At 43.7% G+C, this 17,409-nt stretch overlaps 1 protein-coding gene and 1 non-coding gene across 10 annotated transcripts in view; both read right to left on the bottom strand.

Annotated features, from left to right (window-relative positions):
• The window catches only part of ATAD5 (ATPase family AAA domain containing 5), a 71,556-nt gene that overhangs the window by 36,529 nt on the left and 17,618 nt on the right, over nucleotides 1–17,409 (bottom strand). For 6 of the 9 annotated variants that reach the window (XR_010581771.1, XM_045375171.3, XM_045375175.3 and 3 more), the window contains 4 exons: nucleotides 7,933–8,117; nucleotides 5,760–5,917; nucleotides 3,975–4,137; nucleotides 1,870–2,052 (listed from right to left, as the gene is read on the bottom strand). Coding sequence is in view for 8 of the 9 variants with exons in the window: in XM_045375171.3 (XP_045231106.1) it covers nucleotides 1,870–2,052; nucleotides 3,975–4,137; nucleotides 5,760–5,917; nucleotides 7,933–8,117 (689 nt within the window). In the remaining variant the exon portion in view is untranslated. Of the gene's footprint in view, nucleotides 1–512; nucleotides 940–1,869; nucleotides 2,053–3,974; nucleotides 4,138–5,759; nucleotides 5,918–7,932; nucleotides 8,118–17,409 lie in introns of those variants that run through there. The other 3 variants (XM_045375172.3, XM_045375174.3, XM_074018959.1) reach the window with 2 other exon arrangements.
• LOC123569571 (U6 spliceosomal RNA) lies at nucleotides 546–649 on the bottom strand. Its single transcript, XR_006693394.2, has one exon. It is a non-coding gene; the product is annotated as a U6 spliceosomal RNA (small nuclear RNA).

Here is a 17,409-nt window from a genome sequence, read left to right as displayed (position 1 = left end):
AAATAGTAAATAAATAAAATAAACTGAATGGGAACATGTCAGAGATATGTGAAACATGCACACACATATAAAATATTTTACATGTACACACATGTAAAATAATATGTATGGGATAATACCAGATTTTTTTTACTTTGTTACGTTTTCTTTTTTTCCCCCCTAGACGGAGTCTTGCTCTGTCGCCTGGGCTGCAGTGCAGTGGCGAGATCTTGGCTCACTGCAGCCTCTGCCTCCTGGATTCAAGCAATTCTCCTGCCTCAGCCTCCCAAGTAGCTGGGGTGGCACGCGCCACCACACCTGGTTAATTTTTGTATGTTTAGTAGACAGGGTTTTGCCACGTTGGCCAGGCTGGTCTCAAACTCCTGACCTCAGATGATCCGCCCACCTCGGCCTCCCAAAGTGCTGGGATTACAGGTATGAGCCACTGCACCCGGCCACTGTGTTACTTTTTTTTTTAACTTTTTAGTTTTAAAATTGTCATCCCTTCACTTGAGGTCAGGAGCTTGAGACCAGCCTGGCCAACATGGCGAAACCCCATCTCTACTAAAAATACCAAAAAAAAAAAAAAAATGTCATCTTTGCACAAGGGGCCATGCTAATTTTCTCTGTATCATTCCAATTTTAGTATACGTGCTGCTGAAGCGAGCACAATACCAGATTTTTTTAAAAGCACATATATTGGCCGTGTGCAGTGGCTCATGCCTGTATTCCCAGCACTTTGGGAGGCCAAAGCGGGCAGATCAATTGAGGTCAGGAGTTCGAGACCTGCCCGGGCAACACAGTGAAACCCTGTCTCTACTGAAAATACAAAAATTAGCCGGGCGTGGTGGCGCGCACCTCTCATCCCAGCTACTTAGAAGGCTGAGGCAGGAGAATCACTCGAATCCGGGAGGCAGAGGTTGTAGTGAGCTGAGATCAGGCGAGTGACGGAGAGAGATGCTGTCTCAAAAAATAAAAAAAAAAGCACATATATTTATAGAAGCACAGAAAAATCAAAGACTGAACACTTATCTGTTAATATGGCCATTTGTAAGCCCATAATCCATGAGGTTCTATTTATTTCAAAGACATAATTATTTTTTGAAAGTTGCAATAAGAAAAAAAAAAGAGAGAGACAGAGAAGGAAAGAATGAGAAGTTAAAAAACAAAAGAGTTCTAGGACTAGAAGGAAAAACTCGAATTTACCAGGAATGGAAGATATTAATATTTCTGGTGCAGACTGTCATCATCTAATTATTAGAATATCAAAATCTGCACTTTGGGAGGCCAAGGTGGGTGGATCACCTGAGGTCAGGAGTTTGAGACCAGCCTGGCCAACATGGTAAAATCCTGTCTCTACTAAAAATATAAAAATTACCTGGGCGTGGCCAGGCACGGTGGCTCACACCTGTAATCTCAGCACTTTGGGAGGCTGAGGTGGGTGAATCATGAGGTCGGGAGTTCGAGACCAGCCTGGCCAATCCCGTCTCTACTAAAAATACAAAAAATTAGCTGGCGTGGTGGCGGGCTCCAGCCCGGACAGCTGTGCAAGACTCCATCTCAAACAAACAAACAAAAAATTATCTGGGTGTAGAGGTGGGCGCCTGTAATCCCAGCTACCCAGGAGGCTGAAGCAAGAGAATCGCCTGAACCCAGGAAGTGGAGGAAGGTTGCAGTGAGCCAAGATCGTGCCATTGCACTCCAGCCTGGGCGACAAGAGTGAAACTGTGCCTCAAAAAAAGAAAAAAAAAAGAAAAAGAAAATCTAAAATTAAAATACAACTGAATTAAAATTTTTAAAAAAGAATATCAAAATCTTCTACTGCTTTGGTTTCCACTTTATATGTACTCAAAGCAATCTGTTTCTTTTGGGATGTTTTAGAAAATATACCTTTGGAAGAATCTAGCTTTATCCCAGAAGAGTTGTTTATTTTGCCAAGTTCTTCTGACTTCCTATTGGTCTTCTCCAGATTTTTTGAATACTCATTTGGTTTCTTTCTTTTTGACTTAGAATTTTCTGCTTCCACGCGTTTCCTTTTGGTTTCTTTATGATTGACATCAGCCTCTAGTTCTACTTTGGGAATTAAAGAAATGCATGTACTTCTTACTAATCAACAAAAACCAGTAACATTAATATCACTTCCAAGTATCCAATAGTCTTGTAACTTTAAAATGAAAAGGCAAGCCAGGTGCAGTGGCTCAGGCCTCTAATCCCAGAACTTTGGGAGGTTGAGGTGGGTGGACTGCTTGAGTCTATACGTTTGAGACCAGCCTGGGTAACATGGGGAAACCCCAGCTTTACTAAAGATAGAAAAATCAGCCAGGGGTGGTGGCGTGCACCTGTAGTCCCAGCTACTTGGGAGGCTGTGGTGGGAGGATCACATGAACCCAGGAGATCGAGGCTGCAGGGAGCCATGATCACACCACTGTACTCTAGGCTGGGTGACAAAGTGAGACTCTGTCTCTTAAAAAACAAATAAATAGGCTGGGCATGGTGGCTCACACCTGTAATCCCAGCACTTTGGGAGGCCAAGGCGGGTGGATCACACCGCTGCACTCCAGCCTGGGTGACAGAGCAAGACTCCGTCTCAAAAAATAAAAATAAAAATAAATAAATAAACAAACAAATAAATAAGCCAGGCATGGTGGCTCACGTCTGTAACCCCAGCACTTTGGGAGGCTGAGGCGAGTGAATCACTTGAGGTCAGGAATTCGAGACCAGCCTGACTGACATGGTGAAACCCCATCTCTACTGAAAAATACAAAAATTAGGCATGGTGGCAGGCGCCTGTAATCCCAGCTACTAGGCAGGCTGAGACACCAGAATCACTCAAATCCAGGAGGCAGAGGTTGCAGTGAACTGAGATTGTGCCACTACACTTCAGCCTGGGTGACAGAGCAAGACTCTGTCTCAAAAAATAAATAAAATAAAATAAAATAAAATAAAATAAAAAGGCAAGAATCAAATATACTGAAAGCAAGCGGGAGATTTTAATACTTAGACTGTCTTTTATACAAGCTATATAAGCTAAAATTATCTAAGGCATTCCTTAAATGAATAATATTTCAACATAATTAAAGCTATCTTTGGGTTGGCATTTTTGGAAACTGGCAGGGATTGATGTTGCATATTGCATTGTACAAGATACTCTTACTTCAGCTGAACAACTCTCCCTGCCAACTGTAAGCAATGTTGTCTGCAGTGAACACTTCCAAGTGTCAATGGTTAAGTCTTAGTGTTTTCAAAACTGACATGTTAGGCCAGGCATGGTGGCTCATGCCTGTAATCCCAGCACTTTGGGAAGCTAAGGCGGAAGGATCACTTGAGCCCAGGAGTTCAAGACCAACCTGGGCAACATGGCAAGACCTGGTCTCTACCAAAAATACAGAAACTAGCCAGTCTCATAACCCAGTCTCAAAAAAATAAATAAAAATTTAAAAATAAAATAAGCTAGGTGCAGAGGCGCAAGCCTGTGGTCCCAGCTACTCGGGAGGCTGAGACACAGGAATCACTTGAGGTCAGGAGGCAAAGATTGCAGTGAGCCAAAGTTGCACCACTGCATTCCAGCCTGGATGACGAGCAACACTCTGTCTCAAAAAAAAAAAAAAAGAAAAAAAAAATTGGCCAAGCACAGTGGCTTACGCCTGTAATCCCAGCATTTTGGGGGCCTGAGGTGGGTGGATCACCTGAGATCAAGAGTTCAAGACCAGTCTGGCCAACATGGTGAAACCCCATCTCTACTAAAAATACAAAAATCAGCAGGGTGTCGTGGTGGGCTCCTGTAATCCCAGCTACTTAGGAGGCTGAGGCAGGAGAATCACTTGAACCCAGGAGGCGGAGGTTGCAGTGAGCCAGGTTTGTGCCATTGCACTCCAGCCTGGGCGACAGAGCAAAACTCCATCTCAGAAATAAAAATAAAAATAAAAATAAAATAATAAATAATATAAAAACTCAAAACTGGTATCTCAACATAAATGATAATAATTATCACTAACCTTGTTTACTATGACACTCAGAAGAAAGTACTTGGTGCTCAATTCGTTTTTTTAGGAGTAAGGGAAAATATTTTTTCAATGAAAATTCAGGATTTGACCACCTAATTTCCTCAAGCAAAAGATTTCTTACTTCTTCAGTAAATTCCTTCCTTGTCCTTACGAACTGCAATAAAGAATAAAATGCACAATAACAGACCATCATCTATTCATGTTAATTACAATACTACCAACCACTTTCTGTCCATCATAAATCAGTATCAACGTAAGATTAGCTTTAAGCCAGGCACAGTGGCTCACGCCTATACTCCCAGCACTTTGGGAGGCCGAGGCGGGTGGATCATCTGAGGTTAGGAGTTTTAGACTAGCCTAGCCAACATGGTGAAATCCCATGTCTACTAAAAATACAAAAATTAGCCAGGCATGGTGGCACATGCCTGTAATCCCAACTACTAGGGGGGCTGAGGCAGGAGGATCACTTGGACCTGGGAAGCAGAGGTTGCAGTGAGCTGAGATCATGCCACTGCACTCCAGCCTGGGCAACAGGTCGAGACTCCATCTCAAAAAAAAAAAAAAATTAGCTTTAGTCACTAAATATAAAACTTACGAAGAATTAATTTATTTCTCCCTTTGAACAAATTATATCTATTAGCTTATACGACCGACTTATAAAGTATCTAAATGTGCTATGGTTTTTTTTTGTTTTTTTTTTTTGTTTTTTTTTTTTTGAGACGGAGTCTCGCTCTGTCATCCAGGCTGGAGTGCAGTGGCGCAATCTTGGCTCACTGCAAGCTCCGCCTCCCGGGTTCACGCCATTCTCCTGCCTCAGCCTCCCGAGTAGCTGGGACTACAGGCGCCCGCCACTGCGCCCAGCTAATTTTTTTTCTATTTTTAGTAGAGACGGGGTTTCACCATCGTCTCGATCTCCTGACCTTGTGATCCGCCCGCCTCGGCCTCCCAAAGTGCTGGGATTACAGGCGTGAGCCACCGCGCCCGGCCAATGTGCTATGTTTTTAAAGCTCTATGGGTATTTAAAAGAAATGTGTGCTACAATTAGGATTTATTTTTAAATATTAGGCTGGGTGCAGTGGCTTACGGCTGTAATCCCAGCACTTTGGGAGGCCGAGGCAGGAGGATCACCTGAGGTAGGGAGTTCAAGACCAGCCTGACCAACATGGAGAAACCCTGTCTCCACTGAAAATACAAAAAACTAGCCAGGCCTGGTGGCGCATGCCTATAATCCCAGCTAGTAGGGAGGCTGAGGCAGGAGAATTGCTTGAACCTGGGAGGTGGAGGTTGTGGTGAGTCAAGATCGTACCATGGCACTCCAGCCTGGGCAACAAGAGTGAAACTCCATCTCAAAAAAAAAAAAATTACACTCAGTTGGGCGCGGTGGCTTAGGTCTGTAATCCCAGCATTTTGGGAGGCCGAGACAGGCATATCCACAAGGTTAGGAGTTCAAGACCAGCCCAGCCAAAATGGTGAAACTTCATCTCTACTAAAAATACAAAAATTGGCTGGGCGTGGTGGTGTGTGCCCGTAGTCCCAGCCACTCGGGAGGCTGAAGCAGGAGAACTGCTTGAACTTAGCAGGCAGAGGTTGCAGTGAGCCAAGATTGCACCACTGCACTCCAGTCTGGGCAACAGCGAGACTCTGTCTCAAAAAAAAAAAAAAATTAAACTCTAGGACAACACTTGAGGCTATAAGAGTAGATATCCAAAATTTTTTTCCTCTGCAAGATGTAAGGGAAACGCTCTACAATGGATGAGCTATTTATTTAGTACTTACCACAGCAGCAGAGTTACTGCTTTTCAACTTTGAATTCAATGTTGAAAATTCACCAAGAGCAAGAACACATTTTGAGAGATCTATCACTTTAGTGTTCAGTTCTTTAAATTTAGTTAAGAGAGGACAAGAGGGTGGTTTCAAATGCCACAAACAACACCCTAAAGAAAAATAGAAAAATATCTTAATAAACCTTATTTATATACTATCCATTTACTGAATGTCAAATATGTAAACACGAAAAGACTTGACAACTACATAATTAATACAAACGTACCAAAAACCCACTGACTATAAAGGGAACAAAATCCTACCCTCCAACAAATAGAATTAATAAAAATCACCTAGACTTCCCTCTCAGTTGTTAAAAACAAACAAATATTAACAAACTTTCCTTTCTTTTCAAATCAACCTTGATACTCAGGTTAAAACTTTTAGGAGGGCCAGGCGCAGTGGCTCACGCCTGTCATTCCAGCACTTTGGGAAGCCAAGGCAGGTGGATCACTTGAGATCAGGAGTTCGAGACCAGCCTGGCCAACATGGTGAAACCCTTTCTCTACTAAAAATACAAAAATTAGCCAGGCATGGTGGTGCACACCTGTAATCCCAGCTACTCAGGAGGCTGAGGCAAGAGAATTGCTTGAACCCAGGAGACAAGGTTGCAGTGAGCTGAGATCTCGTCACTGCACTCCAGCCTGGGCGATAGAGCAAGACTCTGTCTAAAAAAAAAAAGAAAAAGAAAAACCATTTAGGAGGCAGTTAGCATCCTGGTCTAAAGCTAAACTTTGAAGTTAGACCAGGATTCAAACCCAACCTCTGCCACTTACTAACCTTGTGAGCACTGGCAAGATCCTATATCTTAAGTTTCTTCACCCTCACATTCAAAGTGAGGGTGATAATTATAATACTCAGCCTCTTAAAGAGTTGTTATTAGGATTAAACTAGATATGTATATGAATTGCTCAGCAAAATTCCAGACAATAGTAAGCGTTCAATAATTCTGAAGGGTGTAAGAGAGGTTCCCTCTGTGCTTGCCTCTCTGCTCATCTACAAATAGATATGCTAAGTTTTATAGCAGCACTCCTGTGAAAATGAGTTTATCGGCCGGGCGCGGTGGCTCAAGCCTGTAATCCCAGCACTTTGGGAGGCCGAGACGGGCGGATCATGAGGTCAGGAGATCGAGACCATCCTGGATAACCCAGTGAAACCCCGTCTCTACTAAAAAATACAAAAAAAAAAAAAATTAGCCGGGCGAGGTGGCGGGCGCCTGTAGTCCCAGCTACGCGGGAGGCTGAGGCAGGAGAATGGTCTAAACCCGGGAGGCGGAGCTTGCAGTGAGCTGAGATCCGGCCACTGTACTCCAGCCTGGGCGACAGAGCCAGACTCCGTCTCAAAAAAAAAAAAAAAGAAAAAGAAAATGAGTTTATCAAAATGAGGCAAGAAAAGCATAACTAATTCCTACAGTTGAAGATACTATTCGAAAATGCTACATAAAGCTGTACTAGTAAAAAAAAAAAACAAGAAAGTCTTCATCAATTGAATGGCCAGTGGCAGAGATGGAAAATAAGAAAAAGTAGAATAAATTACTGAAAAGACTAGCTGGGAAATTCCCACGTACAGAAGAGAGGCTAAACTTTTTTTTTTTTTTTTTTTGAGACAGGGTCTCGCTCTGTCACCTAGGCTGGAATGCAGTGGCATGATCATGGCTCACTGTAGCCTTGACCTCCTAGGCTCAAGTGATCCTCCCACCTCAGCCTCCCGAGTAGCTGGGACTACAGACACGCACCATCATGTCTAGCAAATTTTAATTAATTAATTTAGTTAGTTAGTTTAGAGACAGGATCTTGCTGTGTTGCCCAGGCTGGTCTCAAACTCCTGGGCTCAAGCTCTTCTCCTGCATTGGCCTCTCAAAGTTCTGGGATTACAGGCATGAGACACCGCACCCAGCCTATACCATTTTACACAAGAAACTGGAGCATCCATGAGTGCTGGTATCCACAAGGTGGTCCTGGAAACAAACCCCATGGATAGTGAGAGAAACTGTCCTTAAAATTCCCACTAAAGTTACCATAAGAATGATAATTAAACCACAGCCTCATCTTTAAGAAACTTACATAGTTTAATGTTACTGCTAACAGTTGAAGAGTAAATATTCAATAATAAAAAACAAACTTACCATCATCCTTTTGTTGTACGTGAACGACTCGCTGGAAACTGGTACTCACTGCATTGTACACATCCAATGCAGCAGCTTTCTTCGCAATTTGCCGTTTCAACAAATCTGGCAAACCACTCATTAGGAAGTCACGCTTTGCTTTGCATTGAACATCATAATCCTGAGATTTTTCAGATATATCTTGACTTTTAAGAAAATGATGTGAAAATGAAAAGCTAAGGTTATAAACATTTAAAGGAATAAACTATCTAGAAAATAAACATTTTTAGGGCTGGGCATGGTGGCTCATGCCTGTAATATAAGTACTTTGAGAGGCCAAGGTGGGCGGATCACTTAAGGCAAGGAGTTCAAGACCATCCTGGCCAACATGGTGAAACCCCATCTCTACTAAAAATACAAAAATTAGCCAGGTGTGGTGGCGCATGCCTGTAATCCCAGCTACTTGGGTGGCTGAGGCATGAGAATCACTTGAGCCTGGAAAGCAGAGGTTGCAGTAAGCCAAGATTGCGCCACTGTACTCTAGCCTTCCAGCCTGGGCGACAGAGTGAAACTGTCTCAAAAAAACAAAAACAAAAACAAAACAAAAACCAGAAAAGAGAAGAAACACTTTGAAATTTAATTTTTAAAAATTAAATAAATTGGCAGGGCGTGGTGGCTCATGCCTATAATACTAGCACTTTGGGAGGCCAAGGAAGGTGGATCACCTGAGGTCAGGAGTTTGAGACTAGCCTGGCCAACATGACGAAACCCCGTCTCTACTAAAAATACAAAAATTAGCTGGGCATGGTGGTGGGTGCCTGTAATCCCACCTACTCAGGATGCTGAGGCAGGAGAATGGCTTAAACTCGGGGGCAGAGGTTGCAGGGAGCCAAGATCATACCACTTCACTCCAGCCTGGGTGAAAGAGGGAGACTCCATTTCAAAAAAAAAAAAATTAAATTAAATTAAATTAATAAGATGTATTAAATTCAATAAATTAATATTTTAGGTAATACATTTATCTAAATATAAAACATATATGAGGTAATTTTATATAAAATATTTAAATGTTAGCTTTATGTATAAAATATAATTATATAAATAATTCATATAATTTATATATAATTATATTAAAATTTTACGTTTTAGAATTTATATAAATATTGACAAATATTAATTTTATTAAATTTAATTAATACATTTAGGTAATAAAATTACCTAAAATATTAGCTGGTCAAATTCTTTTTTGCTTATCACAAAAATGAAAGTCTACCCATGTTATGAAATTAAGGCCGAGGCCGGGCGAGGTGGCTCAAGCCTGTAATCCCAGCACTTTGGGAGGCCGAGACAGGCGGATCACGAGGTCAGGAGATCGAGACCATCCTGGCTAACCCGGTGAAACCCCGTCTCTACTAAAAAATACAAAAAACTAGCTGGGCAAGGTGGCGGGCGCCTGTAGTCCCAGCTACACGGGAGGCTGAGGCAGGAGAATGGCGTAAACCTGGGAGGTGGAGCTTGCAGTGAGCTGAGATCTGGCCACTGCACTCCAGCCCGGGTGACAGAGCAAGACTCCGTCTCAAAAAAAAAAAAAGAAATTAAGGCCGGGCACGGTGGCTCAAGTCTGTAATCCCAGAACTTTGGGAGGCCGAGACGGGCGGATCACAAGGTCAGGAGATCGAGACCATCTTGTCTAACACGGTGAAACCCCGTCTCTACTAAAAAATACAAAAAAAATAGCCGGGCGAGGTGGCGGGCGCCTGTAGTCCCAGCTACTCGGAAGGCTGAGGCAGGAGAATGGTGTAAACCCGGGAGGTGGAGCTTGCAGTGAGCTGACATCCGGCCACTACACTCCAGCCTGGGCGACAGAGCAAGACTCCGTCTCAAAAAAAAAAAAAAAAAAAAGGCCGGGCGCGGTGGCTCAAGCCTGTAATCCCAGCACTTTGGGAGGCCGAGACGGGCGGATCACGAGGTCAGGAGATCGAGACCATCCTGGCTAACACGGTGGAACCCCGTCTCTACTAAAAAAAATACAAAAAACTAGCTGGGCGCGGTGGCGGGCGCCTGTAGTCCCAACTACTCGGGAGGCTGAGGCAGGAGAATGGCGTGAACCCGGGAGGCGGAGCTTGCAGTGAGCTGAGATCCGGCCACTGCACTCCAGCCTGGGTAGCAGAGCAAGACTCCGTCTCAAAAAAAAAAAAAAAAAAAAAAAGAAATTAAATAAAAATAAGTACGTATAGAAAAAAGTGACTTAAAGGACATCCACCAAAATGTTAATGGGGGCTATCTTTGGGTGGTAGGTGAGTTTTCTCCCTCTTGTCTTTTGTTTTCTTGCTAAAAATCAGAAAAAAAAAATCACTGTCATATAACAAAAAGTTAATACAAGAACTTCTGATGCAATATTGTTACCAATGTAACAGCAGGAAAAGTAGGGTCCTTATTATTGTCTCAGTTTTGCCCAGTTTATCTTCAGATTGCAAATCATAGGAAGGCTGACTACAGTGGTAGAAGACGGACAAAGACAAAAGGGTGGGGAGAATGGGAGGTTGGAGTGGTTGAAGATGGTGTGTCACAGCTTATATGTCCCTCCTAGCCTGCCCGTAGAAAGAACAAGACTCGGCCGGGTGCGGTGGCTCAAGCCTGTAATCCCAGCACTTTGGGAGGCCGAGACGGGTGGATCACAAGGTCAGGAGATCGAGACCATCCTGGCTAACCCGGTGAAACCCCGTCTCTACTAAAAAATACAAAAAACTAGCCGGGTGAGGTGGCAGGCGCCTGTAATCCCAGCTACTCGGGAGGCTGAGGCAGGAGAATGGTGTAAACCTGGGAGGCGGAGCTTGCAGTGAGCTGAGATCCGGCCACTGCACTCTAGCCTGGGCCACAGAGCGAGACTCCACTTTAAAAAAAAAAAAAAGAAAGAAAGAAAGAACAAGACTCGCAATACTCTGTGCAATTAGATGTTTGGGCTGGTAATTCAAAAGAGGCTACAAAAACTTTTTCTGTATTTGTTTTCCTTTCCTCTTTGAGTGAAATGAAGGGAAAATAAGCTACGAAGCCAGACAGATATTGAATGAGATATCTCTTTTCTTTTTTACTGTTTTTTTTTTGTTTTGTTTTGTTTTTTTTGAGACGGAGTCTCGCTCTGTCGCCCAGGCTGGAGTGCAGTGGCCGCATCGCAGCTCACTGCAAGCTCCGCCTCCCGGGTCTATGCCATTCTCCTGCCTCAGCCTCCCGAGTAGCTGGGACTACAGGCGCCCGCCACCTCACCCGGCTAGTTTTTTGTATTTTTTAGTAGAGACGGGGTTTCACCGTATTAGCCAGGCTGGTCTCGATCTCCTGACCTTGTGATCCGCCCATCTCGGCCTCCCAAAGTGCTGGGATTACAGGCTTGAGCCACCGCGCCCGGCCTTTTTTTTTTTTTTTTTTTTTGAGACGCAGTCTCGCTCTGTCGCCCAGGCTGGAGTGCAGTGGCCGGATCTCAGCTCACTGCAAGCTCCGCCTCCCAGGTTCAGGCCATTCTCCTGCCTCAGCCTCCCAAGTAGCTGGGACTACAGGTGCCCGCCACCTCGCCCGGCTAGTTTTTTTTTTTTTGTATTTTTTTAGTAGAGACGGGGTTTCACTGGGTTAGCCAGGATGGTCTCGATCTCCTGAACTCGTGATCCGCCCGCCTCGGCCTCCCAAAGTGCTGGGATTACAGGCTTGAGCCACCGCGCCCGGCCTTCTTTTTTACTGTTAATTGGAGGGAAGGAGGAAAAGATGGGTATACTAGTAGTTAAATTAGTATGTCCCTATAGCAGAAGGTAGGTGTTAAGGAGAGGGGTACAAGGTACTAATATAAAATATATATGTTATATATGATGTATCATATGTTACATATATATTACATGCATATACATATGTTACACACATAGAAATAGTTTTAAATGTTTGTGTGTGTGTACACATATACATACGTATATATCTGGTTTGGTTTGGATGTGTGTCCCCTCCAAATCTCATACTGAAATACAAACCAGGTGCAGTGGCTCACGCCTGTAATCCCAGAACTTTGGGAGGCTGAGGTGGACAGATCACCTGAGGTCAGGAGTTCAAGACCAGCCTGGCCAACATGGCGAAACCCCATCTCTACTAAAAATACAAAAATAAGTTGGCTGTGGTGGCAGGTGCCTGTAATCCCAGCTACTCGGGAGGCTGAGGCAGGGAGAATCGCTTTAACCCAGGAGGCGGAGGTTGCAGTGAGTCGAGATGGCATTCCAGCCTGGGCGAGAGAGGGAGATTCCATCTCAAAAAAACAAAAACAAAAACAAAACAAAAAAAAACAACCTCCAATGTTGGAGGCAGGCCTAGGTGTTTGGGGTCACAGGGACAGATCCCTCATGAATGGCTTGGTGCTGTCCTCACAGTAATGAGTAAGTTCTCAATCTATTAGCTCACCCAAGAGATGGTTGTTTAAAAAAGGCTGGCACCTCCTCCTCTCTCTTGCTACTTCTCTGGCCATGTGACAGGCCTGCTCTCCCTTCACCTTCTGCCATGAGTTAAAGATTCCTGAGGCCTCACCAACAGCCGAGCCGATGCTGGTGCCATGCTTGCACAACCTATAGAGCTGTGAGCCAAATAAACCTCTTTTCTCTATAAATTACCCAGTCTTAGGTATTCGTTTATGGGAATGCAAAACAGACAAACACAATATCCTAACTTTATCTACTGAAAAGGCCTAGAAGCACTGCCACATAAGGAGCAATGAATTTAATGAACACCTAGACCTTCATCTCTAATTACCATCCTCCACAAAAAGGAACCAGGGGTCGGTAGAGAAATGGCTTACTGCAGAGCTGAGACAGGGCAAGTAAAACAGAAGCCTAGAATATCTTCCTGTTCGAGAAATTAAGAAATGCTCCATAAATTATGAGGACTTATCAAAGGGACATAGAAACCAAGCTGAAGAGCTCACACTGGCCAAATTAAAAACAATTTGAGCATCAAAATAAGTAATATGAATGGGTTATAATCCACTAAATAAAATAAAAATGAAGAGATAAGTAAATAAACTGAGGAGATAAAAAAGCTCTTCCTTATAGCGGCCAATTAACAAATAAAGAAAGAATGACTGCAGTGGAGAATCACCATTTGGAAACCATCATCATGTGGTTAATTCCATTGGAATTCGTCAACATTAAGGCCCATAATTGAAGGTTTGATGAGAAAGAAGATTTTGGCATTTGGCCAGGTACAGTGGCTCACATTTGTAACCCCAGCCAGGAGTTCAAGACCAGCCTGGGCAAAATAGTAAGATCTAGTCTCTATTTTTAAAAAAGCAAAAGAGGCCAGTCAAGGTGGCTCACGCCTGTAATCCCAGCACTTTAGGAGGCTGAGGTGAGCAGATAACTTGAGACCAGGAGTTTGAGACAGCCTGGCCAACATGGCAAAACCCTGTCTCTACTAAAAATACAAAAATTAGCCAGGTATGGTGGAGGATACCTGTAATCCCAGCTACTCGGGAGGCTAAGGCACAAAAATCGCTTGAACCTGGGAGGTAGAGGTTGCAGTGAGCCAAGATGGTGCCATTGCACTCCAAAGCAGTCCTCCTGTCTTGACCCTTGACCTCCTGGTCTCAAGCAATCTGCCCACTTCCGCCTCCCAGAGTGTTGGGATTATAGGCATGAGCCACTCTGCCTGGCCTACGTTTAGGAATTTTTTTTTTTTTTTTTTTTTTTGAGACAGAGTCTCGCTCTGTCGCCCAGGCTGCAGTGCAGTGGTGTGATCTCGGCTCACTGCAAGCTCCGCCTCCCGGGTCCACGCCATTCTCCTGCCTCAGCCTCCCAAGTAGCCAGGACTACAGGCGCCTGCCACCACGCCCAGATAATTTTTTGTATTTTTAGTAGAGATGGGGTTTCACTGTGTTAGCCGGGATAGTCTCAATCTCCTGACCTTGTGATCCACCCACCTCGGCCTCCCAAAGTGCTGGGATTATAGGCATGAGCCACCACGCCTGGCCCAGAATTTTTTAATATATATTTTTTAAATAATGATTTTTTAATACATCATTTGCAAATAAGGATAGTTTTACTTCTCCCTTTCCAAACCTTTATGTCCTTTAATATATTCTTCTTTCCTAATTGAACTATCCAGGACCTCTAGTAAGAGATGTCTTAGAGCATGGAGGATGTTATGATAAGTGAAATAAGCTGAACACAGAAAGATAAATACCCCATATTCTCACTCCTATGTGGAAGCTAAAAAAGTTAACCTTAGCCTGGGTAACACAGCAACAACTTGTGTCTACCAAAAAAACAATTAGCTGGACACGGTGGTGCACATCTGTGGTTCCAGCTATTTGGGAGGCTGAGATGGAAGGATCACTTGAACCCAGGAGGTCGAGGCTGCAGTGAACTGTGAGCGCACCACTGCACTCCAGCCTGGGCAACAGAGCAAGTCGCTGTCTCAAAAAAAAAAAAAAAAAGAAAGAAAGAAAAGAAAAAGAAATCTCATAGAAGTAGAAAGTAGAATAGTGGTTAATAGAGGTAGCAGAGGGGAGGGGAGAGGGAGACGTAGCTAGAGGTTGGTTAACAGATATAAAAGTATAGCTAGATAGGAAGAATAACTTCAAGTGTTCTACAGGGCTAATAAAACAAAAATTTATTATATATTTTCAAATTTTGAAGAGCAAAAAAAAAATTTTTTTTTAACGACCGGGTCTAGCTCTGTTACCCAAGCTGGAGTACAGTGGCGTGATAACAGCTCACTGCAGCCATGACCTCCCAGGCTCACGTGCACCTCCTGTCTCAGTCTCCCAAGTAGCTGTGCCTATAGGCATACACCACCATGCCTGGCTAGCTTTTTATTTTTTTTTATAGAGATGGAGTCCCACAATGCTGCTCAGGCTGGTATTTTTCTGTTTTTATACCAATACAACACACTTCTATTACTGTAGGTTTGTTCAATGTCTTGAAATCAGGTAGTGTAAAGGCCTTCAAATTTTTCTTCTTTTTCAAGATTATCTTATCTATTCTAGGTTCTTTATGGTATATCCATACAATGAATACTACTGAGCAAAAATATAGCCAGGCATGGCGGTTCACACCTGTAATCCCAGCACTTTGGGAGGCCGAGGCAGGCAGATCACTGGAGGTCAGGAATTCGAGACCAGTCTGGTCAACATGGTGAAACCCCGTCTCCACTAAAAATACAAAAGTTAGCCAAGCATGGTGGCAGGCACCTGTAATCCCAGCTAGTCAGGAGGCTGATGCACAAGAATCACTTGAACCCGGAAGGCGGAGATTGCAGTGAGCAAAGATCATGCCACTGTACTCCAGCCTGGGCGACAGAGTGAGACGTGGTATCAAAAAAAAAAAAAAAAAGAAAGAAAGAAAAGAAAAGGAAAACTAATGATATATTTGATAACGTGAATAAATCTCAAAATCATCATGCCAACTACAAGAAGCCAGACACAAAAGAGCATATGCTATATGATTTCACTAATATAAAATTCTAGAAAATATAGATTAGTATAAAGAAAAGAGACTGGCGTTTGCCTGGGTTGGGTCCACTTAGAGAATGGACTACAAAAAGAGCATGACAAGTCTGAGGCAAGTAACGGAAATAACTTGGTATCTTGATTATGGTGGTTTCACTGTGTGAACAACTGACAAAGCTCACCGAAATATACACTTTGAATTGATAGAATTGACTGTGCATTGTGGCTTATGCCTGTAATCCCAATACTTTGGGAGGCCAAGGTGGGTGGATCACCTGAATCCAAGAGTTTGAGACCAGCCTGGGCAACATGGCAAAATCCTGTCTCTACCAAAGAAAAAAAAATACAAAAAATTAGCTGGGTTGCCAGGCGCAGTGGCTCACGCCTGTAATCCCAGCACTTTGGGAGGCCGAGATGGGCAGATCATGAGGTCAGGAGATCGAGACCATCCTGGCTAACACAGTGAAATCCCATCTCTACTAAAAAAAGTACAAAAAAATTAGCGAGGTGTGGTGGTGGGCGCCTATAGTCCCAGCTACCCGGGAGGCTGAGGCAGGAGAATGGCATGAACCCGGGAGGCAGAGCTTGCAGTGAGCCGAGATCACGCCACTGCACTCCAGCTTGGGCGAGAAAGCAAGACTCTGTCTCAAAAAACAAACAAACAAAAAGATTAGCTGGGCATGGTGGCACATGCCTGTAGTCCCAGCTACTTGGGAGGCTGAGGTGGGAGGAAGGATCACCTGACCCTGAGAGGTCACGGCTGCAGTAAGCTGTAATTGCACCACTACACTCCAGTCTGGGGATGAGAGTGAGACTCTGTCTCAAAAAAAAAAAGTCAGATAATGCCCAGTGTTGGCAAAGATGGGCAGCTACTAGAACGCTTATACATTGCTGGTGGGACTGTAAAACCGAACAACCAGTTGGGACAACAGTTTGCCAGGCTCTCATAATGTTAAACATGGACCTCCCTAATGACAGAGCAATTCCACTTGTAGGTATTGACCCAAGAGAAATGAGAACACTTGTCCATACATGTGGATAAGAATGTTCATAGCAGTCTATTTAATAATAGTCAAATACTGGAAATAACCCAAATGCCCATTAATAAAGAATAAATTAAAAATATTGCAGTAGGCCGGGTACAGTGGCTCACACTTGTAATCTCAGCACTTTGGGAGGCCGAGGCAGGCGGATCACGAGGTCAGGAGTTCAAGACCAGCCGGGCCAACATAGTGAAACCCTGTTTCTACTAAAAATACAAAAAATTAGCTGGGCGTGGTGGCAGATGCCTGTAATCCCAGCTACTTGGGAGGCTGAGGCAGGAGAATCACTTGAACCCAGGAAGCAGAGGTTACAGTGAGTGAAGATCACACCACTGCACTCCAGCCTGGGCAACAGTGCAAGACTCCATCTCTGTCTCTCTCTCTCTTTGTCTCTCTCTTTGTCTCTCTCTCTCTATATATATATTATATATATATGGTAGCATATTCATATAATGAGTACTATTGAACAATAAAAAAGAACAGACAACCGATATGCTACCTTGCCGGAAAGAAGGTAGAGACAAAAGTATACCTACTGCAGGATTTCATTTATACGAGAGTCTAGAGAAGGCAAACTAGTCTATATCAACAGAAAGCAGATAAGAGATTACATGGGATTGGGCAGAAATTAACTGCCATGAGGCACAAGAAGATTTTTTTGAGAGTGATGAAAATGTTCTATATTTGTATTGCGGTGGTAATTACAGATATGCACATTTGTTAAAACTCAAACTGTGGGCTGGGCACAGTGGCTCATGCCTGTAATTCCAGCACTTTGGGAGGCCGAGGCAGGCGGATCACCCGAGGTCGAGAGTTCAAGACCAGCCTGACCAACATGGAAAAACACCATCTCTACTAAAAATACAAAATTAGCCAGGAATGGTGGCACATGCCTGTAATCCCAGTTACTCAGGAGGCTGAGGCAGAAGAATCACTTGAACTTGGGGGGTGGAGGTTGGGGTGAGCCGAGATTATACCATTGCA

Source organism: Macaca fascicularis, chromosome 16 (genome assembly GCF_037993035.2).
Source record: "Macaca fascicularis isolate 582-1 chromosome 16, T2T-MFA8v1.1".
Classification (NCBI taxonomy): Eukaryota; Metazoa; Chordata; class Mammalia; order Primates; family Cercopithecidae; genus Macaca; species Macaca fascicularis.
This window is presented reverse-complemented; position numbering and strand designations above follow the sequence as displayed.